General features: G+C 38.2%; 1 protein-coding gene across 7 annotated transcripts in view; it reads left to right on the forward strand.

The window, feature by feature from the left end:
• The window catches only part of RABGAP1L (RAB GTPase activating protein 1 like), a 774,838-nt gene that overhangs the window by 161,688 nt on the left and 593,811 nt on the right, over positions 1 to 19,339 (forward strand). For all 7 annotated transcript variants that reach the window (XM_030303098.1, XM_030303093.1, XM_030303096.1 and 4 more), the window contains one exon: positions 11,553 to 11,694. In XM_030303098.1, coding sequence (XP_030158958.1) covers positions 11,553 to 11,694 — 142 coding nt within the window. The remainder of the gene's footprint in view (positions 1 to 11,552; positions 11,695 to 19,339) is intronic.

Raw genomic sequence — 19,339 nt, forward strand, 5'->3', positions numbered from 1 at the left:
ATCACCTGTAACCTCAGGTGATTTTATTTTATTGAAAAACAATTTTTTAATGTTGATTCATTTTTGAGAGACAGAGTGCGAATGGGGGAGCAGAGAGAGAGATTGGGAGACAGAATCTGAAGCAGGCTCCAGGCTCCGGGCGGTCAGCACAGAGCCTGATGCAGGGCTCAAACCCATGAACCGTGAGATCATGACCTGAGCTGAAGTTGGCTGCTTAACTGACTGAGCCGCCCAGGTGCCCCCAGGTGATTTTATTTTAAAAGGTAACTGTCTCTTTAGTTCAGACAGAAAATTAGTAGACACTGAGTACTCAGGTAAAAAAGGCCAGAACAGTTTTGTCTTAGGTACCTCTTGTGTTTTACATTTTTTATTAGCCTTTTGTAATCTTTAATGAGACAAATTTGGAATCTTGAAGCCTGTTGGAAGCTTCTTCATACCAATTAACATAGGTGTCCCATTCTGTTTAATTTGGCAACTCTTATTTTCAACTGTACTTTTTAAAATGAGAAATCGTGTCTAATTGGAGTATTCTCCATGATGGGCACTGTAAATTCTAGGTTGTTTTTAATGAAAATGTTTTCATCTTGCTAGATATCTGCAACGTCTGGGGCTGTAGTTCTTAGGCATAAAATAAGCAGGTATGCTTGACTCTTTAGAGTTTCTCAGAGCCAAACTAATACTAAAAGTTGTGTGCTGTGGGGTTGGGGATTTGTTGCACAGAAGTTTTCTGGAGGTTGTTACATGACCTAGTGTTAATCCAGTCGATCTGTGATCAACTGATCCTACCACAGGAGTCTTCTTAAAGTGGTGAGTACTCTAATAACCTTTAAATGCTTGACCTGTACCCACCGATTTTTGTGGCCTTTTGCCTCCAGTATCGCACTAGCAATAACCTTTATTTACACAAAACGACAAACAAACATGTACCTTAATATGGTAGCTGTACTGTGTCTTGGCCACAGGAAGGCCCTGTGCACACCACTGACAATTCCTGTGGAGCCCTGCTGCAGTCTTCTCCCCAGGGAATTGTGGTCTGAAGGGTTGGGGTCTTGGTTCTGGGCAGATCCTTCTGCCAGCTTATTCGGGCCCTGGGCAAAATTGGCATCTCTTCTGGGCTCTAGGCAGAACTGCCAGCTCAGTTGGGCTTTGGCCATAACTGTCTGCTGGCTCAAGCTGACCTCCTAAAGGAAAGCCAATCAGATTAGGAGCTTGAGTGCAGACAAAAAGGCAGAGCTCAGACTAGAGTTTGCTTACCCATAGCCTTCGAAAATGATGAGGAAGACAGTGAACTCACAGTGATTGCGGGTACCATACTCGTGTTTCTCATTATCCCTGAAAGCTGTCGGAATTTTACTTCAGATCCTACCACTGCCACCAAATCTGTTAAATAGTAAAATTCAACCAAGCAAATATGAAGATCTCAAATATAAACAATTCATGAATTGGGCAGCACCCAATCTAGCAAGTTGAGTGCTCCAAAGAGTTGTATGAAATGGAAGATTTTTATAGAAGGAGGGTGGAGCAAGAAAGTCATTAGCAAAGGAAAAGGATTGGTCCAGATCAGGCTGCTTTCTAGGGGAAAAGCAAGTTTTTTTTTTTGTTTTTTTTTTTTTTGTTTTTTGTTTTTTTTTTTAAATCATACAGGTTACCTTAACTTTCTTTGTGGGGTAGAGAGGACCCAGGTGGCTCACTCACTGGTATGGATTGAAAAATTTCTGATTAACCAGTCAAGGCTACATTTCTGGAGAAGTTTGAAACTGCAGGTATTTATGTATTAAGTACTGGTTTGGGAACTTGGTCTAAATGACACCATTTTGGGCCTCTGGTTTTTGTTTTAACAGTTTAAAAACCCAAAAGGAAAATTTTCTTTTGAAGATGCACGTTGATTTAAACCTATTTAAATCAAAGTGTAATAAATTAGTATAACCAAGAGTAAGTTTGTGAGGTAATGTATAGTAACTAACTTACTGTGGAAATTATTTCACAATATATCATATGTAGTATACCAAATCATTATGTTGTACACCTTAAACTTATACAATGTTGTATGTCAATTATAGCTCAGTAAAACTGGAAAAAAGTAAGCATAACTGAAAAAGAAGAATAACTGTTCTAATTGCAGAAAGATGAAAATTAACAAGGTTTGGAGTACTTTGAGTGGTTGTGGGAAAATAAAAATCTGTAGAAGGCAAATGGTTTACTAACTTAACACTTTTGTTTAGAACTGACTTTCTTTACCTTCAGTTGTATAGAATCAAATAGAAGCTGCTTGCAAGTTGCAAATATGTTTTTTCCACATTATTATATATATCTGTAGCTTAGTGAGCTTATCTGATTGTTATATGATTTTTTAAACATAGACATTTTTGTTAAAACAAGAGTTCTTATAGGCAGTGCTTCACAATTTAGCTTTTCATCAGAATCAGTTGTGGCTCTACAAAAACCCCCATTCCCAGACCCTATCCTAAAGATTCTGAATACAGATATGAGCATATCGTCCTTTGCATTTGATGATAGTGTACCATTAAGCACAATTAGAGTTTATTTGCATAACTGTGATGAATCTTTGTAACGTGTGTTAGTCAACCACATTTATTGAGCAGCTACCCTGTATTTATATGTTTCAAAGTGCTGTAATTAATTCTAACTTGAGCCAGATAATTTATTTTATAAATGCAGACAGATTGATTTTTAGTTATCTAAAAATAATGTGAATATTGGAAATAAATGTATTTTTTATTAAAAAAAATCTAATTTTTAATGTTTAGGTCTACATGAGATTATAGTAGTAGAGAAAATTATGTTTATATAGGAAACTAAGTGCAGATGAAATATTTTACCACTGTTGTAACACTTATCCACAACAACAAAGTTGAGTAGTTGTGATTGAGACCATATGGCTTGCAAAGCTTAAAATATTTCCTATCTAGCTTTTTATAGAAAAAGTTTGTCAACTCCTGACATGGACTTACATTGTTTGTAAATAAGAACAGTTTTACTTCTTCTTTTCCAATCTGTGTGCCTATTCTTTCTTTTTCTTGCTTTATTGCACTAGCTAAGACTTCCATGTGATGTTGAATGGGAATGTTGACAGTGTATGTCCTTGTCGTGTTCTCAATCTCAGTCTTTTACCATTAAGTGTGATGTTGGTTGTAGGTTTATCATAGATACTGTTTATCAGGTTGAGAAAATTCCCTTGTATTCCTGGTTTACTTAAAGTCTTTAACATGAATGAATGAATGAATGCTGAATTTTCTCAAATGCCTTTATCAGTTTATCATTTGGTCTTTCTTCTTTAGTCTGAAAACAGGGTGGATTATGTTGATTTCTGTCAATGTTGAACTATTGTTGCATTTCCCAGATAAACCCCCACTGGTTGTGTGGGTATATGACATATATCCATATGTATAAACTAGGTTGCCGGATTTATTTGCTAATATTTGACTGAGGATTTTTTTTGTCTATTTTTATGAGGGATATTGGTCTTTTTTTTTTTTTTTTCTTCTTGTAATACCTTCTTTAGTTTTGGTATCAGAGAAATGGCCGTGTACAGTGAGTTGGGAATCCCTTTTTTATATTTCCTTAAAGAATTTTTTTTATAGCATTGGTATTATATCTTTGTTAACATTTTTTAAATGTTTATTCATTTTTTGAGAGACAGAGACAGAGCGTGAATGGGGGAGGGGCAGAGAGAGAGGGTAACACAGAATCTGAAGCAGGCTCCAGGCTCTGAACTGACAGCACAGAGCCTCAAGTGGGGCTCAAACTCAGGGGCTGTGAGATCATGACCTGAACTGAAGTTGGATGCGCAACTGACTAAGCCACCCAGGTGCTCTAATTTTGACTCAATTTTTGGGAAAGGACTAAGGTCTGTGTCTGTATTTCTTATATTCTGGCATGGATGTCCAGTGTTTCTGTACCAATTGTTAAAAAGGCTGTCTTTTCTCCATTGTATTGCTTTTGTTCCTTTGTCAAAGATTGTCCGACTATATATGTATGAGTCTATTTCTGTGCTCTCTATTTTGTTCTGTTGATCTATTTATCTGTTCTTTTGCCAGTAACACACTATCTTGATTACTTTCTCTCTCTCTTTTTTTTTATGAAATTTATTGTCAAATTGGTTTCCATACAACACCCAGTGCTCATCCCAAAAAGTGCCCTCCTCAATACCCATCACCCACCCTCCCCTCCCTCCCACCCCCATCAACCCTTAGTTTATTCTCAGTTTTTAAGAGTCTCTTATGCTTTGGCTCTCTCCCTCTCTAACCTCTTTTTTTTTTTTTTTTTTTCTTCCCCTTCCTCATGGACTTCTGTTAAGTTTCTCAGGATCCACATGAGAGTGAAAACATATGGTATCTGTCTTTCTCTGTATGACTTATTTCACTTAGCCTAACACTCTCCCGTTCCATCCACATTGCTATAAAAGGCCATATTTCATTCTTTCTGATTGCCAGGTCGTATTCCATTGTGTATATAAACCACAATTTCTTTATCCATTCGTCAGTTGATGGACATTTAGTCTCTTTCCATAATTTGGCTATTGTTGAAAGTGCTGCTATAAACATTGGGGTCCAAGTGCCCCTGTGCATCAGCATTCCTGTATCCCTTGGGTAAATTCCTAGCAGTACTGTTGCTGGGTCATAGGGTAGATCTATTTTTAATTTTTTGAGGAACCTCCACACTGTTTTCCAGAGCGGCTGCATTCCCAAGAGGGTTTGCATTCCCAAGTTTGCATTCCCAAGAGGGTTCCCGTTTCTCCACATCCTCTCCAGCATCTATAGTCTCCTGATTTGTTCATTTTGGCCACTCTGACTGGCGTGAGGTGATATCTGAGTGTGGTTTTGATTTGTATTTCCCTGATGAGGAACGATGTTGAACATCTTTTCATGTGCCTGTTGGCCATCTGGATGTCTTCTTTAGAGAAGTGTCTATTCATGTTTTCTGCCCATTTATTCACTGGATTATTTGTTTTTTGGGTGTGGAGTTTGGTGAGCTCTTTATAGATTTTGGATACTAGCCCTTTGTCCAGTATGTCATTTGCAAATATCTTTTTCCATTCCGTTGGTTGCCTTTTAGTTTTGTTGATTGTTTCCTTTGCTGTGCAGAAGCTTTTTATTTTCATCAGGTCCCAATAGTTCATTTTTGCTTTTAATTCCCTTGCCTTTGGGGATGTATCAAGTAAGAATTGATGCGGCTGAGGTCAGAGAGGTTTTTTTTCTGCTTTCTCCTCTAGGGTTTTGATGGTTTCCTGTCTCACATTCAGGTCCTTTATCCATTTTGAGTTCATTTTTGTGAATGGTGTAAGAAAGTGGTCTAGTTTCATCCTTCTGCATGTTGCTGTCCAGTTCTCCCAGCACCATTTGTTAAAGAGACTGTCTTTTTTCCATTGGATATTCTTTCCTGCTTTGTCAAAGATTGAGTTGGCCATACTTTTGTGGGTCTAGTTCTGGGGTTTCTATTCTATTCCATCGGTCTATGTGTCTGTTTTTGTGCCAATACCATGCCGTCTTGATGATTACAGCTTTGTAGTAGAGGCTAAAGTCTGGGATTGTGATGCCTCCCGCTTTGGTCTTCTTCTTCAAAATTACTTTGGCTATCCGGGGCCTTTTGTGGTTCCATATGAATTTTAGGATTGCTTGTTCTAGTTTCGAGAAGAATGCTGGTGCAATTTTGATTGGGATTGCATTGAATGTGTAGATAGCTTTGGGTAGTATTGACATTTTGACAATATTTACTCTTCCAATCCATGAGCACGGAATGTTTTCCCATCTCTTTATATCTTCTTCAGTTTCCTTCATAAGCTTTCTATAGTTTTCAGCATACAGATCTTTTACATCTTTGGTTAGATTTATTCCTAGGTATTTTATGCTTCTTGGTGCAATTGTGAATGGGATCAGTTTCTTTATTTGTCTTTCTGTTGCTTCATTATTAGTGTATAAGAATGCAGCTGATATCTGTACATTGATTTTGTATCCTGCGACTTTGCTGAATTCATGTATCAGTTCTAGCAGACTTTTGGTGGAGTCTATCGGGTTTTCCATGTATAATATCATGTCATCTGCAAAAAGTGAAAGCTTAACTTCATCTTTGCCAATTTTGATGCCTTTGATTTCCTTTTGTTGTCTGATTGCTGATGATAGCACTTCCAACACTATGTTAAACAACAGCGATGAACATGGACTTCCCTGTCATGTTCCTGATCTGAGGGGGAAAGCTCTCAGTTTTCCCCCAATGAAGTTGATATTAGCTATGGGCTTTTTATGTATGGCTTTTATGATGTTTAAGTATGTTCCTTCTATGCCGACTTTCTCGAGGGTTTTTATTAAGAAAGGATGCTGAATTTTGTCAAAGGCCTTTTCTGCATCGATGGACAGGATCATATGGTTCTTATCTTTTCTTTTATTAATGTGATGTATCACATTGATTGATTTGCAAATGTTGAACCAGCCCTGCATCCCAGGAATGAATCCCACTTGATCATGGTGAATAATTCTTTTTGTATGCTGTTGAATTTGATTTGCTAGTATCTTATTGAGAATTTTTGCATCCATATTCATCAGGGATATTGGCCTGTAGTTCTCTTTTTTTACTGGGTCTCTGGTTTAGGAATCAAAGTAATGCTAGCTTCACAGAATGAGTCTGGAAGTTTTCCTTCCCTTTCTATTTTTTGGAACAGCTTGAGAAGGATAGGTATTATCTCTGCTTTGAATGTCTGGTAGAATTCCCCTGGGAAGCCATCTGGTCCTGGACTCTTATTTGTTGGCAGATTTTTGATAACTGATTCAATTTCTTCGCTGGTTATGGGTCTGTTCAAGCTTTCTATTTCTTCATGTTTGAGTTTTGGAAGTGTGTGGGTGTTTAGGAATTTGTCCATTTCTTCCAGGTTGTCCAGTTTGTTGGCATATAATTTTTCATAGTATTCCCTGATAATTGCTTGTATCTCTGAGAGGTTGGTTGTAAGGATTCCATTTTCATTCATGATTTTATCTGTTTGGGTTATCTCCCTTTTCTTTTTGAGAAGCCTGGCTAGAGGTTTATCAATTTTGTTCATTTTTTCAAAAAACCAACTCTTGGTTTCATTGATCTGCTCTACAGTTTTTTTAGATTCTATTTTGTTTATTTTGTGCTCTTATCTTTATTATTTCTCTTCTTCTGCTGGGTTGGGGTGTCTTTGCTGTTCTGCTTGTATTTCCTTTAGGTGTGCTGTTAGATTTTGTATTTGGGATTTTTTTGTTTCTTGAGATAGGCGTGGGTTGCAATGTATTTTCCTCTCAGGACTGCCTTCACTGCGTCCCAAAGCATTTGGATTGTTGTATTTTCATTTTCATTTGTTTCCATATATTTTTTAATTTCTTCTCTGCCTGGTTGACCCATTCATTCTTCAGTAGGGTGTTCTTTCACCTCCATGCTTTTTGAGGTTTTCCAGACTTTTTCCTGTGATTGATTTCAAGCTTCATAGCATTGTGGTCTGAAAGTATGCATGGTATGATCTCAATTCTTGTATACTTATGAAGGGCTGTTTTGTGACCCAGTATGTGATCTATCTTGGAGAATGTTCCATGTGCACTCGAGAAGAAAGTATATTCTGTTGCTTTGGTATGCAGAGTTCTAAATATATCTGTCAAGTCCATCTGATCCAATGTCTCATTCAGGGCCCTTGTTTCTTTATTGATCCTTTGTCTAGATGATCTATGCATTTCTGTAAGTGGAGTGTTAAAGTCCCCTGCAATTACCACATTCTTATCATTATCAATAAGGTTGCTTGTGTTTGTGATTAATTGTTTTATATATTTGGGGGCTTCTGTATTCGGTGCATAGACATTTATAATTGTTAGCTCTTCCCAATGGATAGACCCTATAATTATTATATAATGCCCTTCTTCATCTCTTGTTACAGCCTTTAATCTAAAGCTTAGTTTGTCTGATATAAGTATGGCTACTCCAGCTTTCTTTTGACTTCCAGTAGCATGCTAGATTATTCTCCATCCCCTCACTTTCAATCTGAAGGTGTCCTCAGGTCTAAAATGAGTCTCTTGTAGACAGCAAATAGATGGGTTTTTTTTTTTTTATCCATTCTGATACCCTATGTCTTTTGGTTGGCACATTTAGTCCATTTACATTCAGTGTTATTATAGAAAGATACGGGTTTAAAGTCATTGTGATGTCTGTAGGTTTCATGCTTGTAGTGATGTCTTTGGTACTTTGTATCTTAGGATCCCCCTTAGGATCTCTTGTAGGGCTGGTTTAGTGGTGATTAATTCCTTCAGTTTTTGTTTGTTTGGGAAGACCTTTATCTCTCCTTCTGTTCTAAATGACAGACTTGCTGGATAAAGGATTCTCGGCTGCATATTTTTTCTGTTCATCACATGGAAGATCTCCTGCCATTCCTTTCTGGTCTGCCAAGTTTCAGTAGATAGATCCATCACTTGTCTTATTGGTCTCCCTTTATATGTTAGAGTACGTTTATCCCTAGCTGCTTTCAGTATTTTCTCTTTATCCTTGTATTTTGCCAGTTTCACTATGATATGTCGTGCAGAAGATCAATTCAAGCTACGTCTGAAGGGAGTTCTCTGTGCCTCTTGGATTTCAATGCCTTTTTCCTTCCCCAGATCAGGGAAGTTCTCAGCTATGATCTCTTCAAGTACACCTTTAGCACCTCTCTCTTCCTCCTCTGGAATCTCAATTATGCGTACATTATTGTGTTTTATCGCATCACTTAGTTCTCTGATTCTCCCCTCATACTCCTGGATTTTTTTATCTCTCTTTTTCTCAGCTTCCTCTTTTTCCATAATTTTATCTTCTAATTCACCTATTCTCTCCTTTGCCTCTTGAATCCGGACTGTGGTTGCTTCCATTTTATTTTGCAGCTCATTTATAGCATTTTTTTAGCTCCTCCTGTTTCTTAGTCCCTTGATCTCTGTAGCAATAGATTCTCTGCTGTCCTCTATACTTTTTTGAAGCCCAGCGATTAATTTTATGACTATTATTTTAAATTCATTTTCTGTTATATTGTTTAAATCGTTTTTGACCCAGAATATATTGTTTAATCGTTTGTTAGCTCTCACTACTTTCTGGAGTTTCTTTTGAGGAAAATTCTTCCATTTTGTCATTTTGGATAGTCCCTGGAGTGGCGCGGAACTGCAGGGCTCTTCCTCTGTGCTGTCTGGAGTAACTTGTGTTGGTGGGTGGGGCCACGGTCAGACCTGATGTCTGCCCACAGCCCACCACTGGGGCCACAGTCAGACTGGTGTACCTTATCTTCCCCTCTCCCAGGGGCAGGACTCACTGTGGAGTGGTGTGGCCCCTGTCTGGGCTGCTTGCACACTGCCAGGCTTGTGGTGCTGCTTCTATGGGATCTGGCGTATTAGCCTGGGTGGATCTGCAAGGTGCACAGGGGCGGGAGGGGCAGGCTCAGCTCGCTTTGCCAGTGGTTCACTTCGGGAGGGGTCCTGAGGCACCGGGAGGGAGGCAGACCTGTCGGAGAGATGGATCCACAGAAGCACAGCATTGGGTGTTTGTGGTACAAGCAAGATCCCTGACGGGAACTGGTTCCCTTTCGGATTTTGGCTGGGGGATGGGTGAGGGAGATGGCGCTTTCCAGCGCCTTTGTTCCCCGCCAAGCTGAGCTCTGTCCTCCGGGGCTCAACAACTCTCCCTTCCATTGTCCTCTAGGCCTCCCGCTCTCCAAGCAGAGCTGTTGACTTATAACATTCCAGATGTGAAGTCCTACTGGCTGTGAGAACTCACACAGTCCAGCCCCTCTGCTTTTGCAAGGCAGACTCAGGGGCTCTGCCTTGCTGGGTGGGCTGGCTGCCCCTCCACTGCCCCAGCTCCCTCCCACCAGTCCATGTAGCGCACACCACCTCTCTGCCCTTCCTACCCTCTTCCATGGGCCTCTTGTCTATGCTTGGCTCCCGAGAGTCCGTTCTGCTAGTCTTCTGGCAGCTTTCTGGGTTATTTAGATAGATGTGGGTGGAATCTAAGTGATCAGCAGGACACAGTGAGCCCAGCATCCTCCTAGGCTGCCATCATCTTCCTAACTTCGATTACTTTCTCTTTATAGTAAGTCAGGTAGTCTTAGTCCCCACATTTTGTTCTTCAGTATTGTATCGATTATTCTGGCTCTTTTGCTCTTTCTGTAAACTTTAGAATTAGTTTTAGACGTCCACAGGGCATCTTTCTGGGATTTGGATTGGGATTGCATTGAATCTGTAGATCAAGTTGGGAGGAACTGACAGCAACATTGAGTCTTCCTATACACAAACATGGACTATCTCTCCGTTTCTTTAGTTCTTCTTTGATATCTTACATCAGTTTCCTAGCTTTTCCTCATATACATCTTGTATATAAATGTATATATATAAATGTGTATATATACATGTATATAAATGTGTATATATATAAATACATAAATATATATAAATGTATATATGAAAATGTATATATATAAATGTGTATAAATGTAAATTCTGCCTTTGTGATATGTAGTGGTCTGTAAATGTTAGATCCTGTTGTTGATGTTCAATTCTATAACCTTGATGTATTTTTGTCTACTTTTTTTATTGTGAGAGGAATGTGAAGTCTCTAATTGTAAATGTGGGTTTGTCCATCTCCTTTCATTTCCATCAATTCTTTTTTTTTTTAAGATTTTATTTATTCAAGTAATCTCCACAAACAGTGTGGGGCTCAAATTTATAATCCCAATATCAAGAGTTGCACACTCTTCCAACTGAGAGTTGGAGTGCCCCCATCCCATCTTTATATATTTGAGACCCAGTTGTTAGGTGAATTTACCTATAAGATGCTTTGGTGTTCTTGTTAAATTGATTCTTTTAACATTGGTCAATCACCTTCTTTATTCCTAGTGACTTTTTTCTTGTGTGGTAGTCTATCTTATATTGATATGGTCTCTTCTGTTTTCTTCTTAGTGTTTTCATGGTATATCTTCTTCCCCCATTTTAACTTACCTACATTACATTTAAAGTTTTTCTTTCTTTTTTTTTTAGATAGAATGCAATTGTGTCAATTGTCAATCTGACAGTCTTTGTCTTTTAATTGGTATGTTTAGGCCATTTATGTTTAATATAGTTATAGATATATTTGGATTTAGGTCTACCATTTTATTTTCTGTTTTTCATTTCTTTCTCTTTTCACCATTTATAAGGTAAAAACTATCTACTTCCCTGAATTACTTGATGGATGTAACTGATACCCCTTTATCTCAGTGTGAGCCAGTCAGTCCTAGAAATCCAGCATTACTTACCTATCTGCCCTAGAGTCTGTGGTATTTTAGGATTTCTTTTGTTAAATAGAAAATTTCTCCCAATATGGTTATTAGGTTTCATTGGTTAAAATAATACTGGAAGAATAATGCATTCAGAATATCATGCGGAGAACAACACACTTGAAAAATTTGTACTTCAGTCTTGGTGTAGATCAAACATGACATGCTCTTCCTAATTTCAGGTCTTTTTGATGAACCATTGAATTACTATCTTTCAGTCTTTCCTTCAAATTTCTAATATTGAAACACATGTTTATATCTTTCTCAGTATGAGGGAAAAGGCCATACCAATGCTGGAGATGCAATATATGAGGTAGTAAGTCTGCAGCGACAGTCTGAGAAGGAGGAACCGGTCACTCCCACTAGTGGAGGGGGTCCCATGTCACCACAGGAGGATGAAGCAGAAGAGGGTAAGAAGTGAAACTTATTCAGTTGTCTTTCTATATATAGCTGCTTTATTTATAACCCTCACAGGTGTGTGTGTGTGTGTGTCAGAGAGAGAGAGAGAGAGAGAGAGAGAGAGAGAGAGAAGGGGGGATGGAGAGAAAGAATGCTGATTTTTCCTAGTTTTTGCTACTCTTAGGCTAGATTCTGCTAGATGCAGAAGAGATTTTGATTCTTCAGTTTCTCGGTTGCATAGTCCCTGGCTCCACTTACGTAACTATTTAAATTGACAGCCTCACTTTGCTATTTTGCTTCCTATTTCGTTTCAAATATTTAAAAAAAATTTTTTTTAATGTTTATTTATTTTTGAGAGATACAGAGACAGAATGCGAGTGGGTTAGGGGCAGAGAGAGGGGGAGACACAGAATCGGAAGCAGGCTCCAGGCTCTGAGTTGTCAGCACAGAGCCCGACGTGGGGCTTGAACTCACAAGCCGTGAGATCATGATCTGAGCCGAAGTCGGACGCTCAACTGACTGAACCACCCAGGCACCCCTCATTTCAAATATTTTTAAAGTGTTTAATGAGAAGTTTCAACTTCTCTCAAGTGTTTTTAGAATTTTAGTGATATGTCATGTCCTATACTCATTTGATATTATTTAATTCTGACTTGGTTTTTGTTGTTGCCTTATCATTTTACCACTCACTTATTTGAAATAGCATGATATCTGCTCTGTTTACTACATGGATGCTGCTGAGAGGTGCTGACCAACCCCATAAGAGTCACACTTCATTTGGCTCTGTGCTCAGTCCTCTTTTTATAGAAATTAGAACTAAATGGCAGATCTTTACTTTAAACCCTTAAATTATCTGCTTACAAGCCACCTGGGTGGCTTAGTGAGTTAAACATCCGACCCTTGATTTCTGCTCAGGTCATGATCTCATGGTTCGAAAGATCGAGCCCTGTGTTGGGCTGTGTGTTGACAGCACAGAGCCTGCTTGAGATTCTCTCTCTATCACTCTCTGCTCCTCCCCTGCTTGTGTGCACGCAAGTGTGTGTGCACACTCTGTATCTCTCTCTGTCAAAATACATAAATGGACATTTAAAAAATTATCTGCTTACAGGGTAGGATTTGTTAAAAAATAATTTCTGAATTGATATCACCTTTGCAAAAAGCATCTTAGAATTTCTTAGTCTTTCTATGAAACTACTACTTGCCATACAAATACTAGTTATTTTTGGTTAATATGTATTGAGTGTTTATTACATGTAAACATTATTCTAAGTGTTTAATAAAACTTTATGAAGGTATAATTTGCATGCAATAGAATGTACCCAGTTTATTTATTTTTTTTAAATATTTTATTTTTAATCTCTACACCCAACATGGGACTTGAATTTGCAACCCCAAGATCAAGTCACTTGCCCTACTGACCAAGCTAGCCAGGTGCCCCCAATATACCCATTTTAGTTGTATAGTTCATTGAATTTTGGCAGATGGGTACATCTGTATAACCATCACCAGAACCATAATATAAAATATTTCTATTACCCCCAGATTTCCTTCACACTCCTTCACAAGTCATCCTTTCTCCTCACCTGTGTTTTCTGGCAACCACCAATCTGTTTTCTGTCCTCCTGTTTTGCCTTTTCTACATCTTCATGTAAAAGGAATCTTAATGTAGTCTATGGTATTTAGCCTCTTTCACATAGCAAATCTTTTGAGATTTATCTGTTGTATCAGTAGTTGGTTCCTTTTTGTTGCTGACTGGTAATTTATTGTAAACATATGCCACAATTTCTTTATCACATCACCAGTTAATGAGCCTTTGGGTTGTTTGTAGCTATTGGCTGTTAGGAATAAAGTTGCTCTGGATGTTTGAGTACAAGTCTTTGCTGAATATATGCTTTCATTTTTCTTGGGTGAATAGCTAGGAGTAGACTTTTGGTAGGAGAAGTCTTATGGTAAGGGTGTATTTAACTTTATAAGAAACCACTAGGCTGTTTTTCAAAGTAGCTGTATCATCCATCCTTAGCAGCATGTGAGTTAGTTGTTCCATATCCTTATCTACATTTGGCATTGTCAGTTTTTAAAATTTTAGCTGTTCTAGTGGGAGTATAGTGGTATCTTGTGATATTAATTTGAATTTTCCCAACTGACTCATCATGTTGTTCATTTTTTCATATGATATTTGCCATTTGTATATCTTCTTGGTCCAACAGTCTGTTCAGATCTGGTGCCCATTTTTAAATTGGGTTGTTTGTTTTCTGATTGATTTTTAAGATTTCATTTCTCGATCTCTGTTTATATAGATAAAAGTCCTTCATTAGATAGGTTTTACAAATATTTTGTCCCATTCTGTAGTTTGCCTTTTCATTTTGTGAATAGTGTCTTTTGGAGAGCAAGAGTTTGTTTTATGAAGTCTAACTTGTCAGTTTTTTTCCTTAATGATTTGTCTATGATCCATTTAAATTTTTATGCTGGAGGTAGTTTAGAGTTTTTTTTGGGGGGGGGGGTTAAAAAACAAAACCACTTATTATCTCTTATGGTTTCTGAAGGTCAGGAATTAGGGAGTAGCTTGTGTGGGCAGTTCTGGCTAAGAGTTTCTTATGAAGAGTTAAGTGTTGTGTGGGGCTGTAATCATCTGAAGACTTAACAGGGTGGGGCAGAAAGGGGCTAATTCATACAATTACCAAAATGATGCTGGTGGTTGGCAAGCAACTTTGCTTCCTCTCCACGTAGGCCTCCGCACAAGGGCTGCTTGGGTGTCCTTTCGGGGATAATGGCTCCCCAGAGAGCAGTCCAGGAGACCAAAGTGGAAACTGCAGTGCCTTTTATATTCTAGCATTGAAGTCATGCAACATCACTTTCACAGTATTCTCTTGATCACAGAGTTCAGCCCTTACTTCCATTGTGTGACTCCACTATATTCTAGACAAGACTCCCAGAAACATTGTTGTGGTCATCTCCTTCCCAGCCAACACAAAGAGGTAAAGACCAGAGATCATTTGCAGGAGAATTTTGGGCCAGACATAGAAACACATTCTTTTCTGGTAAACAAAAACCACAGGACTGTTTGGGAATGTAATTGAGTTATGTTGCTCAAGAAGAAGAACAGTTGTGACAAGCATCTACCAGAAAGTAATTTGAACTTAAGATTTCAGGTAATGTCTTATAAAAATGCCATTCCCTTTAGAAATAAAAAACATATGGAACTAGAATTGGGAGAGAACAAAAATAATAGAATGACAGTTGCTACTCCATAGGAATACATTATATAATTTAAATAAAAATCCCTTCTATCCACTAATTTAAAAGAAGGACAACTAACATGGATTAAGTATCTGCTTTGTAGCACATAATGTATTAGATATTTAATAGATCTAGTTGCATATTTTCTCATATTAGACCTAGAAATAAAGTAAGTATCATCTTTATATAGCATATGAGGAATTGACTAAAAAAATTGAGGTAAACAATTTGGGGTCAAAGAACTAACAATAATATACAGAATCCGAACTTATGGTAGTGTCACTCTAAAGTCAATGAATTTTCATGACATACAAAATCAAGGTATTCTTCTTTAAACCACTGAATTGATATAACTCTCATTTGCTTAAAAGGTAGTATTTCTTATATTACAGACAAGATATTTTAGCTCTTACGTATTTTAGATCATATTCTACATCTGTCTAATGTCATACACCTTGGCTAGAAGAACATAATGCAACATAATATGAAAATATAATGTGAGACTCTATCTTCCAAATAGCATTGTTTTTTGTGAAAGCATTTTTGAAGAGTGCTTTCAGCATACAGATAGTGCATTAAAAAAGAACTTTAGATATAGAATAATTCAGTTATGTCAGCCAGAAGCCAAACATACCTCTTTAAAGGATGGTAGAACTTTAAAGGATGGTACAACTTCCAATCAGTTGTAGAAAAACTGATTGGAAGCCAAAATATTCTCTTCAACAGAAATCTTTGAGACACACAAGCACTCCTTTAGTTTATTTTCCATGCATTTTTTATTAAAAACATTTTTTAGTATTTATTTATTTTTGAGAGAGACAGAGAGTGCTAGTGGGGGAGGGGGAGAGAGAGGGAGACCCAGAATCTGAAGCAGTCTCCAGGCTCTGAGCCGTCAGCACAGAGCCCGACGTGGGGCTCAAATTCGTGAACTGAGAGATCATGACCTGAGCTGAAGTCGAACACTCAACTGACTAAGCCACCCAGGTGCCCCTATTTTCCATGCATTTTGTCTGACATATTACTCGATGCTATTCAGGACTTGGAAAGGTATTTTTTGGTTTAGTAGTAATTACCTTAGGTGTGATTTAGAGATTTGAAAGTTGTGCAGATGCACTTTAACAAAAGAAGTGTTTACTTATGGAAAGCAACATAACTAGAAAACAGATACATTTAGAAGTAAATGACAAACCAAATGATCCCAGTTTTAGCTTGTTATGAATCATCAGAATATTCAGAAACATCCACTGCCAGGATCTTAAAATCATGTAGGTAAGCATTGGAAAGGCTATCATTTTCTTTTTAATTCTTTTTAATGTTTATTTATTTTTTTTGAGAGAGACAGAGAGACAGAGAGACAGTGTGAGCAGGGGAGGGGCAGAGAGAGAGGGAGACAGAATCTGAGGCAGGCTCCATGCTGCCAGCACAGAGCCCAACACGGGTTCAATAATGTAATGATTGAACAATTCTGTGCATTTCCATTGCACACAACGATAAGTATAGTCACCATCTGTCACCAAATAACGTTATTCCCATCTTATTGACTACATTCCCTATGTTGTACTTTTCATCTTCATGACTTACTTATTTAGTAACTGGACTTTGTACCTCTTCTCTGTTTTACCCATCCCCATCCTCCCACCTTCCTCCCCTCTGGCAACCACCAGTTTGTTCTCTGTATTTAAGTCTAGTGGTTGTTTTGTTTTGTTTTGTTTTTGTCTCTTTTTTTCCTTTGTTCATATATTTTGTTTCTTAAATTCTACATGACTGAAATCATATGGTATTTGTCTTTCTCTGACTTCCTTCACCTAGCATTGTACCCTCTAGGTCCATTCATGTAGTTGCAAATCATCAGGGCAATGCAAATGAAAACCACAGTGAGTTACCCCTCACACCTGTCAGATTGGCTAAAATGAAAACCACAAGAAATAACAAGTGTTGTCAAAGATGTGGAGAAAAAGGAATCCTCGTGCACTATTGGTGGGAATGCAAACTGGTGCAGCCACTGTGGAAAACAGTATGGAGGTTCTTCAGAAAATTAAAAATAGAATTACCATATGATTCAGTAATTCCATTACTGGGTATTTGCCTAGAGAAAACAAAAGCACTAATTTGAAAAGATATACGCACCTCTATGTCTATTATAGCATTATTTACAAAAGCCAAGGTGTAGAAACAGCCCAGATGTCCACTGATAAATGAATGGATAACAAAGAGGTAGTAAGGGTAGTATGTATATACAATGCAATATCAGTCATAAAAACGAATGAGATCAAGCTTCTTTTTTTGAGAGAGTGTGTATGCACACACATGAGTAGGGGAGAGGGGCAGAGGGAGAGAGAATCTTAAGCAGGTTCCATGTTCAGTTCAGAGCCGGACTTGGGACTCTATTCCATGACCCTGGGATCATGATCTGAGATGAAATGAGGAGTCAGATTGTCAACCTACTGAACCCCCCCAGGCACCCCACTCTTCATTTTTGATGTAGCCATTTTGACACAGTTCTTTTGACACGGTGGTGTCCAAATGGCTACTTCAAAAATATAAGGAATGAGAGGCAAAAGAGATACATTTGAGAAATTCTGGAGGTTAAATCAAGAAGTTTATAAATTAATTGGATGTCATGAGCAGCAGAAGAGAAAGGAGGAAAAAGAATCAAAGGTTACATCTAGGTTTCTAGGTTAGGTGGCTGGATGATCTTGGTACCAACAAATGAGACAAGGGGAAGAAGAGTGGGTTTCGGAATGAGGGTAAGATTTAGACATTGATGAGTTTGAGCTTACTGTGGAACATTAAAGTTGGACTGTTTTTCAGGTACTAGAAATAGTTTTTAATTATGAGAGAAGTTTAATAGTTAGAGATAAAGGTTTGAGAGACCTCAGCATGAGCAATGAGAATGGCTGAAATTTCCTTGGGAAACGTGGGAGATGCAGGTTGAAAGTAGAGTGTAGGTGATCACTGACATGTAAGGGGTATATGCAGGAAAAGAAAGCCCAGCTAAAGGATTTGCAGAAAATGATCAGAACAATGTGAGGAGAACTAAGACAGTGTAGTAACAGACAGTGAAGGCAGGAGTGATGTGCAGCATTGCTACGTGTAACAGGGAGGTTCAGCATGATAAGACCAAAAATTATTCATTGGGTTTGGTGAATTTTAGAGGTCACTGAACCTCTGTGAGGGTGATTTTACTGAAGTTGGGCAGGAAAGTCTTGTTTTAGTGGATTGAGGAAAGGGAGACTGGTGTTCTAACCTTTCAAGAAAGTTGATCAGAAGAAGAGGAAAGAGATTGGATTAAAAACATTGGGTTATATTAGGCCAAGAAAGGGGTAAGAAATTTGAGCTCATCTGTAGCTGGAAAGAGAGAGCTAAATTAGAGAGGAGTTACCACTGAATTTGTAACAGTACAGCTTCCTGACAGCTTCTGTGTCTTCTGCAAATGCTGTTTACTCTGCTTACAGGCTCAGTCCACCTGAGTAAGCGCTTCAACAAAGGCATGTTAACAGTAAAAAGAAAACAGTAATTTTAGCGTACTAGCAGTTTCTGCACTTAGAGATGTTTCAAAATATTTTCTATGACATTTTTTTTAGTAGGTTGCTCAGGCAAATTACATTGAAAATGTATTTAATGCAGAATGGCTGAGTAAGGAGCTTGGCCAATCCATTTATCAAAAAGCAATGATAAAAGTCAGTAAAATTGTCAAAACCCAGCCAGTTTAGGACTTAAGAAAGTGACAGATTATACAAAATGAGAAGTATTCATTCAAGAAAAACTACTGAACTCAGGGAAGAACAGTCTGTGGTAGCTTAGTCCCTGCAGCTCCTCCCATTCTGCTCATTCCCACCACTGGCTTATTATTGTGGCAGTTCTACAAGGGTGGGGCAAGATGTGAGAGCTAGGAGCTTGCAGAAACCCGATCCATAGAGGGGAGGGGTGGGGCGACGGGCTAAATGGTTGAAGGGGAGTGGGAGATACAGGCTTCCAGTTATGGGATAGATAAGTCACAGGGATGAAAGTTATAGCATGAGAAATACAGTCAGTGATACTGTAATAGCGTTGTATGGTGACAGATGGTAGCTACACTTATGGTGAGCATAGCATTTAACATTGTGTGTCAACTATACTTCAATAAAAGACAGAAAGAAAATTAGTAGTTTTGCTTTAGTTGCTGAAAGGGTTTTATGTGATTTGGAGCAAACATAGAAACCTTGTATTGCTGGAATGTTGTTGGAAACAGTCGTGATTTTTGTGGCAAAAGGATGGCCAATGTTGTAAATAGCATGAGGTTGTAATTCTGGCTGGAGAAAGCCACAGATTGACCAGAATTTTTTTTTTTAATTTTTTAACGTTTTATTTATTTTTTGAGAGAGAGGGAGCGAGAGCGACAGCATAAGCATGAGTGGGGTAGGGTCAGAGAGAGAGGAA

The sequence above is a fragment of the Lynx canadensis genome, chromosome F1 (assembly GCF_007474595.2).
Source record: "Lynx canadensis isolate LIC74 chromosome F1, mLynCan4.pri.v2, whole genome shotgun sequence".
Lineage (NCBI taxonomy): Eukaryota > Metazoa > Chordata > Mammalia > Carnivora > Felidae > Lynx > Lynx canadensis.